Source organism: Embiotoca jacksoni, unplaced genomic scaffold (assembly GCF_022577435.1).
Source record: "Embiotoca jacksoni isolate LCO1_2020_lvr unplaced genomic scaffold, fEmbJac1.0.p SCAF_9, whole genome shotgun sequence".
Taxonomy (NCBI): domain Eukaryota; kingdom Metazoa; phylum Chordata; class Actinopteri; family Embiotocidae; genus Embiotoca; species Embiotoca jacksoni.
The window spans coordinates 20,376,471-20,393,707 of NW_027185447.1; the positions used below are offsets into that span (position 1 = coordinate 20,376,471).

Here is a 17,237-nt window from a genome sequence, read left to right on the forward strand (position 1 = left end):
TCTCAAAGATGTATCCCATTTTTCAAGTCTCTAAGCCGCGCTGTAACCAACTGCTGGCTCCAGCTTTATATTGAACAGACAGATATGAGAGTGCTATTGATTTTGGCATCTAGTGCAACTCACTGCAAGACCCCTCAAATAAACATCCCTTGTGAGCTGTTTAAAAGCGCATTTTTTTCGCATCAGAGCTCACGTTTTTAATGCACCATCAAATCTACACGTCGGCGGAAGCAGAGCTTTCTCGTCCGTCTCCTATTTACACCGGGACGATTGCAAATTACTGGTTCTCCTCAACCCTCGGTATCGTAAGCATTATTCAAATTCCATCGTTTGTTGCAGGTGAAAACTTTTGAAGTTTTGAAGGGCAGGGCAGAAGCGGCGCCACAATGAAAGTCTGTGCCAAATACATTCATTATCTATGCGGTGCCGTCGTTGAGTAACGCTCAAAGAGATCCTCCGGGCGCAGAGCGCCGGCTGAGTTCAATATCTCAAGACTCTTCCAAATAATGTGCTTTTCGGCGGGTGAATGAGCAGACTGTACGTCGGGAGGGGAGAGAGGACGAAGGGCTGTGAGATAAGAGAGAAGAAGAAAAAAAGAATCTTACAATAATTGATGAGAGGCTCCCGCTTTTGATGTTTTCAGACTTGATGGGGAATGTTTGAATGCATTCGAAGCACCTGAAAGAAGACAAATTAAATTGATGCAGCATCTTATTTTAGATACTGAAAGATGGTATGTGTCAAGTAAGAATAATATAAAAGTTAAACGTGTTGTCCTTCAACCAAAACTAATTTTGTTAAACTATTCAAAAGGTTCACGGGGTGCTTCTCTGGCTCTACATTTCATTTTATTTCAGCATCTGTGTGGCAGTCTGACGCAATGTGAAAGAAGTGTATGAGCCCACTGTGGGTTTTCTCGTCGGTGTAAATACTCTACAGGGAAAGGTGTTGCCACGGCAAATTCAAAATGTCATCGTTTCAACATCGAGAGGGCGCACGCAATGTTCCTCTTGCGTCTCGTACTGCTCCCATAAAGCTGCTGTCTCCGTCTGCAAGCGCTATTTATGTCTTGTCTGAAATGTGGAATGAGTGTCGCGTCGTGTCGGGCTGGCATTTTGAACGGAAGTCATTATGCGACAGACAAAGAAAGTAAAGAGGCGGGAGGTTTGCGTAGGTGGGGATGGGGAGGAGGGAGGAGGGAGGGCGCACCGGATCTGCAAGGTAGACTCTGACCACAAAACGAGATGACTAATGTTGGAGCCCCGAGGACATTTGTGTTCTTTTGTCGAGATTGAAAACAAGGTTGCACCTTTTTTCCCGGACAGAACCGAGCCGCAAACTCTCGAAGGCCAATCATTCACGTGTCAGGTTGATTATGTCAGACTGATTCAGTCACAGGAGTTTCCTGTGACAGCTTTTTTTTTTTTTTTTTTTTTGCTGCTTTACTGAACAAAAAGAGTAGTTCAGAAGAGGAGCCATTGAATGCTCCAATTCTGAGACCTTTAAAAACAATAAATGCAGCTACCTGAATGCAGACAAACAACTACAAAGAGTTTCTGAGTCAGAAACACTTGCCGCTCCTTTTTGGGAATCATTACGTGTTGCAATAGGTGACGGGCCTTTCAAGAAAAAAATACAGTTCGTTATTTGATTTTTCGTGACTGTTGGCGAAGAGCTTTCAGGCGCATTACTGCCACCTTCTGGTGAGAGTAGCGCATTACAATCCAGCGGCGGTGAATTAAAAAAAAAAAAAAGCACATTAGAAGATAGTCGCATAAACAACTAGATTTTTTTTTATCATTTAACGATCATTTGAAAAATTATAAAATCACATCTCCGTCCATAATTCTAAACACGCAGCATTAATTAGATTTATCTCTATTTTTGTGTATGCCTGTAAACGTTTTTAACCATCTGCTTTTATCCAGTATTTCCATTTGTTAAAAGAAACCAAGTGTAAAAAGTTAGTGTGCTAAAAAAAACAAAAAACTAAAGATGCAATCAGGTGAATGGAAATTCATTTCTTTAATGCACCCTGAGGTTTATATATCCGCTTCAGCTTCTTCTATTTTTAGACTGGGGATACATGCCACGGTGAAATTACAAAATGGATATAATAATCTAGATTCACTCAAGACTACGTTTGATAAAATTAACCCCCGAGAATTCTCTGTTACGTTGAGGGTGGCTTGCTGTCACGGGCCCGCTGTGCTTATTCTGTAAGCCATTACTGAAGTTTTATATAATATATAACATTTAAGGCGTGTCTCGTTTTGGCCCTGTAGACCGATTATTTAAAGATGGACAACATGACAGCTCTCCAAAAGTGAAGCCGAAGAAGAACAACGACGTTTTCTCAATTAAGGTTTTTCACAAATACTTCACATCACGTTGATGTTTGCGTCGGTGTTTATTGTTCTGTTTAAGTTCTGTTTTCGGTAGTGATACGATGATGTAAAAATCTGTGTGTGACATTGTGATTGACTGCGTGACAGAGGCACGAGTTTTACAAGCGAGACCTCGGTTGCACAGCTTCGTTACTGCTGCGCAGACCGGCTATAAGATGGGTGCGCCGGTATCCAGCACATTTTGGCTGCTTCCCCTTTTTGTACAGCGGGAGAAACTGCCGACACATCATCCATCTTTATATGCATTGTTTATATTCTGACCTGAATAGAGGGTGACCCTGATTATTACCCCTGAACACTCAGCAGCCTTGAACACAGGCCGAGTGAAAGCTCTGCCTTTGTGTTTTGAATGGCGTCGGCCCAGTCAGACAAATTACACATCGCGTGAAAGCAAATCTGTACGTGCCCGACGGGTGACACAAAAAGGTCATCTGTTTGGTATTAAACGCATTTATTTGCGGTCTGGATTTGATGGGAAAAGAAAATACTTTTTTTTTTTACTCAAGGTTGTTTTGATGTCTTTGGATAAACAGTCAGCTTCACATAAACAAAGTACAACGCCGACAAAGAACGTTACGTCGGAACATCGGTAGTTTTCACTCAGGATATTTTTCTTGGTTTGGACAGTATTTTGACACAACTCGTCCCCAGCACGACCCAAATTATTTTAAAATACCGTTTCATACCAGCTGCAAACATTACTATGATAGATATTGTTTTTTTTGTCTTTACTTTTTACACAGAGTCCTGCTTGTACTGATGTCAGTGCTACTATTGAGTGAAACTGGCTGCTGCCGCTTATTTTGTTCCACAGTTCACTTTCAGATAATTCCCTCGCAACACTGTGCGGCTCCGGTGTTTTTAAGATTGCAGTGGGGCAATTTAGACAGCTGGGCGAAAGAGTTAGGATATTTTGGAGACACGCAATATACTATAAAGCCAATGCAGTCCTTTAGATGTCATTTGTGCAGTCTTTTAAAATGTATAAATTCATTCAAAACAACAAATTCAAGGTAGTTTCTTTATATAAGGAACAATATCGCACTTAAATGACTGATTTATGTTTCTCCAAAGATGTTCTGTTCACCCATCAGGACTGATTCAGTGTTAGCAGGCCATGAATTTTGAAGTAAAACAGCATCTTTTGTACAGAACAGCATTTGCCATTTGAGAACCATAACAACAAGAAATACATCATACGCATGATGCAACGACAGCATGCAAAGAAGCAATATATATTAAAAAAAAAAAAAAAGTTCATATCAGTTGACATGTTATTCATAAGGAGCAATTGGTCAAAACAAAGTGGAAAGAAAATGGTGCCAGTACATTTTTTCACATTATGTATTAAATTGTGAATTTCAACTGTGACTAGGAGACGCTAAAAGATATTGCTGATGTTCAAAGCATAAATTAATTTAAATAAGGGGACCACCATTTTAATTATTAGACTAACAAAACTAATTGAAAATCTAGTATATGACCAGATTGTGGGAGGGCTTTTTTTTTTTTTTTTTTTTAAATGGCTTTTATTCTGAAAAGATTACGAGAAGTTCTGGCATTCGGTCGGCCGGCCTTGACTTTGGCCTTTTTTTTTTTTTTTTTCAAAGGAATTCTGGTGTTTTTAGGAAATAGTCGAGAATTAGGTTGTATATTGTTATTAAAATATTTGATTGCAGCTTAAATTCAGACAGCATTTGACATTTCTGGGAGGACAAACGACCTCCAGGGATTAAAGCTGAATCGCAGCTGCCTTTTTGTTGTTTTTTTTTGCTGATGCTAAAGCCACATCAACTGGGTTTTTATCTCCTGGGAATGGTGTTAAGATTCGCTTGCTGCTCCACAGCCTGCATTTAACACCGCGGCTGGGTGAGATTTGACTTTCGAAGCTCTGCTGTGTCATCGGCCGACTCGTGTTCGAGTGCCCTTTTGGAGGCAGGCCAACGCTATTGTAAGGTTAATGTAACTGTGCCGCTGACAGAAGATCAGCCAGCGAGGACGGGAACACGGTTTGTGCTAGATTAGATCAGCGGGTGGGGGGGGGGGGGTACACTTTAAACTCTGGTTGTTACACTGTCAATCAATGCCAGTGCACAAGAAAAAAGTGACAGCACGCCAAAGAGGGAAAATGTATGGTTGTGTGCATGAGTGTGGTTAGAGACGACCATCGAGCGGAGGGAGCACGATCCTGTATGCAGCCCGGGATGAAGTGCAAAGCTGAGCGGGTCATTTCAGGGCGAGAAAGTCCTCCTCCTGCCCTCCGGGTGAGCCTGCGGGTGCGCACCCACATTTTTATGGATTGGAATCTGTATTAACCGGATGTTGGCGTTGACCTCCTGGTCCTCTGCAGCAGCACCAAAATGTGTGAATGTGATGCAGCACAAGAAATAAATGTAAAAGACTACGAACACACACACAGAGCAACAACAGAAAGTATTGGAAGATGAGGTTGTTTTTTTTTTACCAATTACTTAATTACTGTATAAATGGCAGTTGCTATTATGGCTTATTACATATTCAGAACCAAAAGATGAGGATGCTGACTTGAATGTCTGTGCAATTTGCAACGTACGATGTGATATTAAATCTTTATCAAAATCAACGTATGTTGAGAGTATGAACTTAATTAACAAAAAAATAATCATCATTTTTATTTTAAATTTCTTTGTTGTATTTTTATTGAGAATGTGCGTGCAGGTCCACCACCATCCATCAGGGGGTGCTGCAGGACTCAACTCTATGCAACAACTATGAATCACTAAGCATTTCTAAGAGTTATAACATGGTAAGAATTGCCCTGTTGCTGAGAATGAACAAGTCTCCCATTTTTCCTATATTTGATCATATTTTGTATGTAATTGACGTGTTTTTGAGTAAATATGTTGATAATGAGTGACCTCAAACAAATAGATTTACAGATAAATTGATAGTGGAGATCCACAAGGCTTTGTTTTTGAGCCTAAACTCGTTTGTATTGATTATTTCATATATTTAAGAATCTAAGAGGGTGTAGTTTGTTTTGTCTGCAAATGACAGCGGAGAAAGATGTTTGTGAAAAATAAGTTATAATTTATGTTTTTTTTTTGGTGATCAACAGGATAAAAAAAAGTCTTATTATCTATTGATTTTTTTGGGGGGGGAGTAATAAGAGATGAAAAACTTGTAAAAACAAGAATGTCTCAGAATATTTCTGTTTTGAAAAAAGCAAAGTATTTGATAGATCATAAGTCAACCCACATTCTCTACGGCTCAGAGTATTACCAGGACATGTACAGAATTTTTTAAGTTTTAAATTCTTTGGGTGAAGAGAGCAGAGAGAAATTCAATTTTAAGCTTGAGTATGCACAGAAGAATAATTAGAAAATACAAAGTTAGTAAAACAGTAGTCATTTTTATTTGATGAGTGGTGATTTTGTGATCTTTTTCTTATGTTACTTGTAAGAAATGGTTTTTAAATGACTGAAAGTGACAGACCATTGGTTTTTTTTTTAAATCATATTTCTATATGAAAGAGTGACAGTGAGCTTGTCTGCAAGAAGACATAAAAAAAAAAACCTAAAACTGAAGTGAACTGAACTGAAGAGTTGAATTCTGCCAACAATCTTTATAATTCACACCTGTGCTGTTCTTACAGCGCCATGTCAAAATATAACCCATGAAAAGGTGCAGATGAATCTTAAATGTCATTTTGATTTTATTTTTATTTTGCACGAGTTTGAAAACACACAAGATTTAAAAACAAACCTGTGCAGTGCAGGGAGAGGCTTATGTGAAGGCTCCACTAGATAATGATTAAAAGTTCACAAAGTTATAGAAAACACAAAGTTTACATAGAGAAATAACAAACAAATAACAACAAAATGTAATGTTTGGTAGTTCATCTGAAATTAACAGCATGGTTGTTGTTTTTTTTTATCTGCTTTGATAAACACATCTGCTCTGTTCTCCTTTGAGGAAAAAAATCACAACACCAGCTGGGAGATAATTTAATTTTATATTTTTTTCCTTTCATTACGGTGCCCAATATTTTTTTTTTTACACTTATAAAACCGAATACTGCTTTTCAAAATCACGCGTCTACACCAGAGTAGACTTCTTTCGGATCTTACGTAAAGCAGTAACGTCAGCGTTTGTATTTAAAAGGTGCATGTCGTCGGATCAACATTGAGCTGCAGCCTCAGTTTAATGCTGCTGTCGACGAACAGCTGAGTTAACGGCTCTGCGGCGCCCCCTGCCGGCAGAGAAGGAGAACTGCACGTCGCCGTCCCATGAAAGCGTTTGTGTTGACGTGAGGAGACGCGGCTGCTGTTGGAAGGTTTGTTGACAAAGGAGGACGAGTGTAAAAAATAATAATAATAATAATACAGGTCTGGTAGTCCGCACGAGCTGTTTTCCGGTGACGTTTCTTCCATAAGAAGTGTTTTCGACACACGAGGCCGCGTCGTTATTTCCTTCGTGAGCGAAAAAAACGGCTAATTTTGCTAAGCTAAGTTAGCAAGCTCAGTTAAGGAAGTGTCAGAAACGAAAGGTGTTGTTTTTTTTTTCTCACTTAAAAAAAAAAAAAAAAAACACCACTAAAAGGATATGTACCGACAGAGGCTATTATTATCACCTTGCATGGTGTTGTTTTTTTTTTTTTTGGAGTAAGTGTGTGTTTAACTGAAACTGACTTCCTTTTTCCTGGCAACTAATGACGTCATAATGACGTTAATATCATCATTGCAGCTGATTTAACGAGCGACTCTTTTTTTATTTTTATTTTTTTTTTATTAATAGCCAGCTCAGCTTTTATGCTCACCTGTCATGAAAGTGTTGTGCATTGGTGGAAGATTAATAAAAAAAAAAAAAAAAAAAAAAAAAATACTCTTGTTACACGCAGGAATCTGATATCTCTCTTGTACTTAATACAACTTTAACTATAAGACTAAAAACAGAGTATATATGAATGTTTTATTAAGTACAAGAGAAATATCAGCAAAGGTAAAAAAAAACAAAAAACCTCATCTTGCTGAATTTGCCTCTTTTCAAAGTACAATGTTGTTTATTGTTTGATATACTGCTGAGAAGTTAATGCAGGATTTATAAACTGATGTTGTGTAAATTTTAAAACTTAAATAGTGATACGCTGCCAAAACATATTTCTCTCTTGACATGCACGCGTGCGTGTTTCAGTTTGGCTGATCTGTTAACAGCCTCACTGTTCAAGACGAGGAGTTTATTTGGATAAAAGTTCATTCGAACGTAAAAGGCGGCAGGACAAAATGGAAAAGCAATATAAACCCCCAAAAAATCAGGTAAAAAATAGTGGAAAATTCCTAAATATAGCTGGTCCCAGCTGCTCCAATGAGAAGACTGCTTTTTTTTCATTTTTTTTTTTTCAGCTTGATATCATTATAAACTCATTTCGTTTGAACTTTTGGTCGAAAAAAACAAGACATTTGAATTTGAACTGAAATGACTCGTGAGTCACCAGATTGACGAATAAATTAACTGGCGGCTAATCTGATGTGGAGAAAACTGACAGATGCAAATTTCCTTTTATGCTTTGGCTTGTGAAGATTTGCTGCGTTTTAAGTGGGTTTTTTTGGTTTGTTTTTTTAATAAACTCAGTATCTTTGTGTTTTGGACTACTGCTTGAAAAAAAAAAACGCCATTTGAAAATTTCATTTTGGGCTATTTTGATGGACATTTTTTTTGGAGCATTTCAGAAAATATTTTGAGCAAACTAATAAAAATAAAAAAAACATATATATATATATATAAAATTTAAGTAATTGTTAGGTGCAGTCCACTATTGAGTAGTTAAATCTTTCTTACTTTTAGTTTTATCTTATTTTATTGGATGATCACGATTTTAATGTAAAATCTTAACATGTGACTAATTCTGAAATAAATTTAGTAGAGAGCTGAAATATTATAAAGCAGCAGGAGAAAGTAACAGAAAATGAAAACACTCTCGTACTTGAATACAGCTCTTGTGTAAATGAACTGAATTACTTTCCACCACAGTTTTTTTTGTTGTTGTTTTTTTTTTTTAGCAGAGAACGTGATTTTGACCAACAGCGTTACGTGACATATAACTCATTAATCTCGTCATCTCTTTTTCTCTCTCTCTCTCTCTCTCTCCCATCAGCCCTGAATCCTGCAGATCGCAGGATGGAGTCCGGCGGGAAACCCTCCACCGCTCAGATCGTGGTTTTGGCCACCAGCTCAGCTCTGACGGCCATGTTTTACTCCATTTACAGGAGCAGAGCGACGACAGTCTCCAGATTAAAGGTCCTATCTCTATCTCTGTCATATAAATGTCAGGAGTGTGTGCAAATTTATTGCCTTGTCGTTGTGTGTGTGTGTGTGTTTTTTTTTTTAACTGTAAATATTGTTTCCACAGGAAGCTAAGAAAGTCTCCATCAACCAGGATTTGAAAAACCTCCTGTCTGAGACGCCTGGACGATGCGTCCCGTACGCAGTCATAGAAGGTTGGTTGAAGCCTAAATAAAGTCACCGTTATCGTGAGCTACGTTTTCACTGTATTTACCGGCAGGAAAATTCCGCCTTTCAGCATTTCATTTGTTCACATCGACGATCGTGAGCTGAGCTTTCCGCGGCGTGTCTTACCTGTCGTTTTCCTGCAGGTGTGGTGAGGTCTGTGAAGGAAACGCTGAGCAGCCAGTTTGTCGACAACTGCAAAGGCGTCATCGAGAGGCTGACGCTGAAGGAGGAGAAGATGGTGTGGAATCGCACCACTCACCTCTGGTAAGCCCGTCGGAGGATTTCAAGTGATGCTTTTCTTCACATTTATTAAACACGGATGAATCTTAAATGGCAGTTATTGTTATTTTATGAAGATTTACAATGCGCGGCGCGGGGAGAGGTTTACATGGAGAAATAATAGTGCTTCATAAAAATAATGGGAAACGAATGACAACAAAATGTAATGTTTTGGTCGCTCATCTGGAATTAACTGTGTTTTTTTTTGTCTGCTCCGGTAAACATATCTGATCTTTTCTCCTTTGAGAAAAAAAAATCAGACTCCAACTGGGAGATATTTATATGTTTTGGTTTCATTACGGTGCGCCAATGTTGTCATACTTATTAGACCGAACACTGCTGTCAAAAGAGCAGATTTCATTACGTAAAGCAGTAGCGTCAGCGTTGTATTAAAAGCCGAGCAGATGGCGACGCACACGACCGAAGAGAATCTGAACACTTCCTGACGTCGGCGTATTTCCTGCTCACCTCTCATAACAGCCATAAAGGCAAACGCGCAGTTTTGTTCCGCAGCCCGGCTCGTTAAAGGAGCCACGAAACATTTATCGGGGCAAAAGGGACACCGCTGCCGTAAATCCAATCACAGGCAGCACGTCGAAACGCGTCGCATGCCTCCGCAGCCGCTGAGGGGAAAAGCACGATTTGTCGAGTTTTTATTTTCCCAGAACGTCTTTTTAGTCCATTTTAATAACATGAAAACTATTATTTAACAACACATTTAACACACGTTGGCTCCGTTTTTGCGTGCAAAAATGAACGAGACTTTTTAAAGTGACAGGATGCGAGGTGAAATTATGAATCGATTAACCGAAGGAAAAACAAAAATGCCCAAAAATGTCGCGTGACTTTCGGGTTTTTCTCCACGTTTTAACATTTCAAACTGAGTTTTGAATTCTTAGTCCGCCAAAAAAAGAAATTTGAAGAGCTTATTTTGGAAACTGAGAAACTTCGATGGGTGTTTTGTTGTCGTTTTTTTGTCCGCTGTCAACCGCGCGATTGTGAGATCACCTGCAGATTAATCGGTAATTAAAATGCTTGCGGCGCTAACTGACGTCTCTGAGCAGGAACAGCACGGAGAAAGTCATCCACCAGCGCACCAACACGGTCCCGTTTTCCCTCGGGTCCCACGACGAGGACATCGCCGCCGCCGTCCGCGTCATGCGTCCGCTGGACGCGTCCGAGCTGGACCTGGAGACCACCTACGAGAACTTCCACCCCACCGTCCAGTCCCTGTCCAACGTCATCGGCCACTTCATCAGCGGCGAGCGCCCCAAGGGCATCCACGAGACGGAGGAGATGCTGCGCGTGGGCGACAGCGTCACCGGCGTCGGCGAGCTGGTGCTCGACAACAACCTGATCAAGCTGCAGCCCCCCAAGCAGGGGTTCTGCTACTTCCTGACCCGGCTGGACTACGACGCCCTGCTCCGGCGGCAGGGCAACAGCGTCCGGCTGTGGAGGATCCTCGCCGTGGCGTTCGGCGTCACCGCCTGCTCCACGCTCCTCTTCATCCTGTGGCGGCGGTACGCGCACCACCGGCGGGGCAGGAAGGAGCGCAGCATGCTGGAGGAGTTCAAGGAGCAGCAGAGGCAGCGCATGCGGGAGCTGAACATCGCGGAGAGCAGCGTGTCGTCCACCAGCTGCACCGTGTGCCTGAGCCGCGAGCGCTCCTGCGTCTTCCTGGAGTGCGGCCACGTGTGCGCCTGCGCCCAGTGCCACGACGCGCTGCCCGAGCCCAAGAAGTGTCCCATCTGCAGGGCGACGATCGACCGGGTGGTGCCGCTGTACAACAGCTAACAGGTTGTTGTTGTTGTTGTTTGTTTGTTTGTTTTTTCCAGTCAAACCCGCCTGGAAGAAAAAGAGAGAGAGAGAGAGAGAGAACTTGTTTTTTTTGTTGTTGTTGTTGTTTTTTTGTGTGTGTGCCTTCACTCGTACTGATGAACAGTAACTCCTGCGCTGAATCACGACGTAATTGCATTTCCAATCAAATGTTCAAATCCAATTTGGAAGCCGTAATTTATCTTGATTGAGGAAAATGTAATTTGTTCCGCCTTCTCGAGGGAGAAAGTACGACGTCCTCGTGCTCGCAAAAATACCCGTCAAGCAAATCTTCCCGCCGACAATCGGTCTCAGGAAGTTGGGAGCGTTTTACGAGGAAGAACGCAACGCATCGTTTACGCCGACTGAAATGGCACAACAGAAACATTTGTGATCGTTCAGTGAGAATATCGTTTTAGACACGTTCGCCGATTCGTAGCGGGCTTTCTTTTTTTTTTTTTTCTGCATAAATATGACCTGAAACATCATCAGATTTTTGTCTCGAAGTCATTAAAGCAGATAAAGAGAACCCAATTAAACAAAGGAGACCAAAATATCCCACTTGGTCATTTATTTATTGAGGAAAATGATCCATCATTAAATATCTATGAGCGGCAGAAGCATGTTTGCTTTTGGTATCTGGTGTGCAACTGCTGAACGTTGATCGGCCGTGCACAACAGCTTGAAGTTATTTCTGCGGGTTTCTTCACATGAACTGCTCTTTTCACAACATTTTTAGATTTATTTTTTTTTTTTTTTTATTGGTTTTAAGGTCAGCTCTTTCACATCTATTCAAAAACACGAAGTGTAATCATCTTTGTCTGGCGGAATAACTCGTGTGCTTTCGGGTCGTTGTGACCTACTTCCTCTGGAGATCCACTTCACAGTCAGATGTCCTCACGTTTTGCTTTTTGCAATCTGCTGGAATAATTCAGAATTCAATGTTACATTGATGATGATGATGATGATGATGATGATTTTGATAAGCTGTTCTGGTCCAGATGGAGCAAAACAGGCTAAAACCATTTTAGACCGCACAAAGGATCACGGCCAAATATTAAAAGCACACAAATAAGTGACATGGGATCGTTTTCCTCGACAAAACAAATGACCCAGTTAATTATTTTTTTTTAAGAGTCACAAACTTTTAAAGCATCACTATTGTTGCTGCTCAGATTTGGCCCCTTTAATTGGAAGACATTAAACTTGAATTGGAAGTTATTAAACTTCAAATTAAGCCTCAACAGTTTAATGAGTACAAACCTAATTTACTCTGAAAGTCTCCCCGTCATGTTCTGTACACGGTCGGCCTGTGATAAACAACAGAGGAGGAGGATGAAGATGCAGTTTTGCTTTGGTTTCAGTTTGTTATGTTTATTTGTGAGAAGCTTTGTACAAAAAAAAAAAAAAAAAAAATGTAATAAAAATACAAAGAAAAGAGATGAATCGTACCAAATTGTAGCCGGCAGATATTCTCCATCTGCAGCGTGTGGGCAGGTGAAAGCTGAGACTTTAAAAATGGAAAACATGTCCAAAATCCTTCGAAAGGGTTTATAAGATGGGTTTTCATGAGTTTTGGTTATTTACTGTTGATTCGACAACACGTCCGAACTTTACTCCGTCTCGTGTCTTGCGGTTGATCGTCGGTGAGATCTCGGTTCGGCTGAGGCCGTGACTCAACAAACGGCGAAGTGGGGCCGGCGGGCGGATAATTGGACGGCCGTCTCGTCTTTGTCCTGGAAGGGAAGGAGCACGATGTGCTGTTCTTACCTTCACTTTGCTGCGCGTGACCGCTGATAGGAAACTTTGGTCATTTGCATATTCATCGAGTGACAGTGGGAACGTGAGTTTGAGGCTGTGTGGTGAAGGGTGGGAGATCCTTTCTGCCAGGAGATGGTGGTGTCGGCCTTCGAGGACGATCGGCGGTCCGGGCTCGAGACCGTGAATAGACATTAAAATGTACTGCCACGTGTTGAATGCCGTGCAAAGCGAGCTGCTTTTTAACCCCTGCTGTGTCTGTCGCTTCACCACAAAATTGAAAATTTCAGGGCAAAACGTGTTTGTTTGTTTTTTTCAATGTGAATTAAACAGCAGTAAAATACTTGGCTTTTCTTTCCTGCGGCATCAAATGAGTCAGTTGTCGAACAAAATGGTTTCATTTTAACGCTGCTGGCGAGGTATAAAAAAAACCCCATCATTTTGCCTATTATACGTTCGTAAAAATCGCTGGCCGCATGTTTTGAGACGGACCAGAAGCGGCAGAAAAAAAAATGCTCGGGCACGATTCACCGTTAAGCCAGCGGGGAGGCGTATGTGGCTCCGGAGGAGGTCGTCTCAAGGTGGTTTGAGCACGGAAGAATGACCCGTGTGTTTCCAAATGATTCTCTATTATCAAAAAAAAAAAAAAAAATCCCTCTTTGTGCCATGAAACCTCAGGCTTATTATTTACCACTGGGACTTTGGCATTATCATTACATTAGTATTCAGCAGCTGGCCCACAGATACTGTTTCTATTTTCCGGGACTGAGCTGATGCTGGTTGGTCTCTGAAGGAGCCCGGGCTAAATGTCAGATATAGAGTATAATCGAGCCGGAGGAACACTATGCACTCTTTTCCTGCTGGATTTATTGACAGCACTTTTACCTATAAATATTTCTGCCGCTCCTTTTTCCTCGTTTATGTTTTACATTTTTTTTATTACAGCGTTATTCTTTACATCTACACGTTTTTAGACATGCTCAGGATATAATTCTGCAGTGACGGCATTGTAGCTCTGTCCATTATTTTTTTTTCAGACCACAACTTCGGTCCAGACTGACATATCTTTATTATTGGCTTGGGTTGCTGTGAACTTTGGCCTAGTCATTCATGGTCCCCAGAGGATGAATCCCAATCAGTTTGGTGATCCTTAGGTTTTTCTTGTAGCACTACCAGCAGGTTAAAATTGTTGGTTCAGACTTAAATATGTTTACCAGTATTGAGCTAGATTGCTGTAAAATTAGTTTCAGGCATTCATGGTCCCCAGAGGATGAATCCTAATGACGTGGGTGTTCCTCTGACTTTTCCTGTAGCACCACCAGGAGGTACAATTTTCTAGTTTCAGCTAAAATATCTTTACAGTTATTGGGTTGGATTGCTATAAAATTTGGTTCATTCATTCATGGTTCCCAGAGGAGGACCACTAATGACTTTCATGATCCTCCAACTTTTCCTGTAGCACCAACGGTAGGGTACAAATTTGACTTCAGACTAAAGCGTATTTAATAGTATTGGGTTGGATTGCTGTGAAATATGGTTCAGAGATTAATGGTCCCCAGAGAATGATTTCTAATGACTTTGTTTGATCCTTCGATCTTTCCTGTAGCAACACCAGGAGGTAAAATATTTTGGTTCAGACTGAAATATCTTCACTATTATCGGGTTAGATTGCTGTGAACTTTGGCCCAGTCATTCATGGTCCCCAACAGATAAATCCTAATTACTTTGATAATCATCTGACTTTTCCTGTAGCAACACCAGGAGATAAACAATTTAGATTCAGACTAAAATATCTTAACGATTATAAAGTTGGACTGCTGTTAAATTTGGTTAAGTCATTCACAGTCCCCAGAGGATGAATCCCTAATCAGTTTGGCGATCCTCTGACTTTTCATGTAGCACCACCAGGAGGTTAAAATTTCTATATTTCTATATATACAATATATATTTACAATCATTGGGCTTGATATATATCATTCATGGTCCTCAGAGGAAAAATCTTAACGACTTTGATGATCCTCCAGCTTTTCCTGTGGGACCAACAAGGGGTTCGAAATTTTTTGGTTGAGACCAAAAATGGATTGCTGTGAAATTTGATTCGGCCATTCATGGTCCCCTGAGGATGAACATCCAACATAATAGACGGGGAACCCGTTGAACACGACCCCATTCAAACACAGCATCTGTCTGAGAATCTCTGAAAGCTCAGACCCCTATGGAACTAATAATTGTACCTGAAAGGTGACACGAACGCTCAACAGTCGTTAACGTGGGAACCTTTTCCCATCTCGGCCTCCAGTTCGTACTGTCGGATGACCTTCGGTGTTGAGTGACAGAAGCTTTTACTTTCAAGTCTTTGGCGCCCATACGCTCAGACTCAACGCTCAGACTCAACGCTCAGACTCAACGCTCAGACTTCCTTCTTCTTTTTCTTTTTTTTTTTTTTTTTTAAGTGCGGCTAGAAATCAAGCAATGAAACCAAAAGATCCCACTTGTGAAAACATTACTTGTCCGTCCAATAGTCGCGCATTAACAAACCACTCTTTTCTCATTGTGTTGCCAACATGAAAGCAGCAGCTCTGGACCGACACCATGGAAACCCTTCAGTCTCGTCCTGCAGTGCTTTTAGCAGCAGCAGGAGCTGTCACTGCTCTGACAGCGAGCGAACCATCAAAGACATTCCCTCTATTATTCCCCACTTAAGAGTAATGAATTTAAATGCCGCATGAGTATTGCGCAAGAACCGCAACCGTGAGAGGCGATCTCAATGGTCGGCGGTGAGACGTTTACCTTTCGCCGTTTTTTCCTCTTTCTTTTTTTTTTTGTGTTTGTTTTACCCCTCACATTAATTACATTTGCAATTTAAATGAGATCGCATTTCCCCGCACGTACAACAGTCGGCGCCAATTCGCAATTTACATTCTCAAAAATAACAACCATTTCCAAAAGGGCTAAGACGAAGACACCGATGAGAGTAGCTCCGACGAGCACGGAAACCGCCGTCGTGTCTTGAATGAATCGTAGATTGGACGATGAAGAATCGACTCGTTTTGGTGAAAACGTGCTAATTTAAACACATATCACAGCTCTTTAGCACGTTTAATTGAATTCATTACAATTAAAAAAAAAAAATTAAAAATGACTTCAGAGGCAGCTTATACCGATCAAAGTCCTGATCCTGTCTAATTCTCTCATATTGCTTTATATTTTCCGCTGCACTCAAAGCTCATAAAAGTTCCTTTGTACTGCAGGATGAGGGGAATTGGCAGTTAAGAGCGTCTCAGTGGAAAGTAGCGCACTCGAATCACTTCACTTATTCTTTGCTTTTATCTGAATAATGCTGTTAACCCTCGCAGCAGGTGGATTGGCTTTTTCTTTCGGTGCACTCAGACGTGGCTGCACCTCGTTCGACGCCGAGTATTAGGGGGGTCTTATCTTTAATGTGAGGAATACAGTTCTGATCCAACGTTCTCGGTGCACAGATGCTGCGACGACACGACGAACTCTAAAAGCCTCGCGGCTGATTAACCGCCCTCCCGCATGAGAGGCTTCCTCTGCTCACTCGCCTCCGGGAAGAAGGTTTCCGTGTTGAAATCCCGTCATTCGTTTGTATTCTACTTCCCGTTTCTTCATTTTACAAATTTAAACCCGTGCCACTGGGACTACGAGCTGATAGTCAGGCAGTCAAGGGTGCATATTATGGGCTGTCAGCGGCGTCCCAGGTTTCCCCGCGTGTCATTTCCTGCTTCTCTTCCCCACATTTTCTGCCTGGCTACACCTCAAGTTTACATTTCTTCAGTTTTTAAATCAGATTTATTTTTGCCTTTTTCTCCTGATTGCATTTACTTTGAAGTGGCATATACATACATATATATATATAGATATGCAATCATAAAACTGGTTATTACGATGCCCCTCAAAAACACTGAAGGTTCATTTGCAGTATTTAATAACTTTGAAATGGAGTCTGACAAACTGTCGGGCGTGCGAACCTGAAGTAAATAAACCAGACTGATCAAAATCGGCGTCGTTTGCCGCGCGGCGCTTCAGACGGAACGGTATAAAACAGGCGAGCGGTTGCCACGGCAACCGGCGATCATCCTCTCCGCTCCGGCGATGCCCCCAAAAAGTTGAGGCAACGGTCGTTTACGGCGCGACCCGCGGCCCTCTCCTCCGGACCGCGCTTTTTTTTTTTTTAGCCGGGCGGTACATTTATCTTCGTCCCGTGCGCTATTTACGTCCTCTGCCTCGGGCGAGGCAGCGGCCCGGATTAAATGATCGGCCTCTCGTTCCTCATCCAGAGGAGTTTAGGAAGCAGGAATGTAAGAGACGCTGAAGATGTCACCGTTAACAGACCTGAGCGGGGGGGGGAAGAAAAAAACAAAAACACGATGTTGTTAATGTAATCATCTTCTCCCTGCAGACGATACGTTGTACTTCACTATTTACAGGACTTTAATTGAAAGGGTATTATATCAGTTCAAACGA

At 41.4% G+C, this 17,237-nt stretch overlaps 1 protein-coding gene across 6 annotated transcripts in view; it reads left to right on the forward strand.

Annotated features, from left to right (window-relative positions):
• The first annotated feature begins 6,616 nt into the window (after positions 1–6,616).
• mul1 (mitochondrial E3 ubiquitin protein ligase 1) overlaps positions 6,617–17,237 on the forward strand; it is a 36,277-nt gene continuing 25,656 nt past the window's right edge. For 5 of the 6 annotated variants that reach the window (XM_069141551.1, XM_069141548.1, XM_069141550.1 and 2 more), the window contains exons 1-5: positions 6,617–6,723; positions 8,542–8,684; positions 8,797–8,884; positions 9,041–9,161; positions 10,241–10,973. In XM_069141551.1, the coding sequence (XP_068997652.1) occupies positions 8,565–8,684; positions 8,797–8,884; positions 9,041–9,161; positions 10,241–10,970 (1,059 nt within the window). In that variant the 5' untranslated portion in view covers positions 6,617–6,723; positions 8,542–8,564 and the 3' untranslated portion in view covers positions 10,971–10,973. Of the gene's footprint in view, positions 6,724–8,541; positions 8,685–8,796; positions 8,885–9,040; positions 9,162–10,240; positions 13,093–17,237 lie in introns of those variants that run through there. The other variant, XM_069141546.1, reaches the window with a different exon arrangement.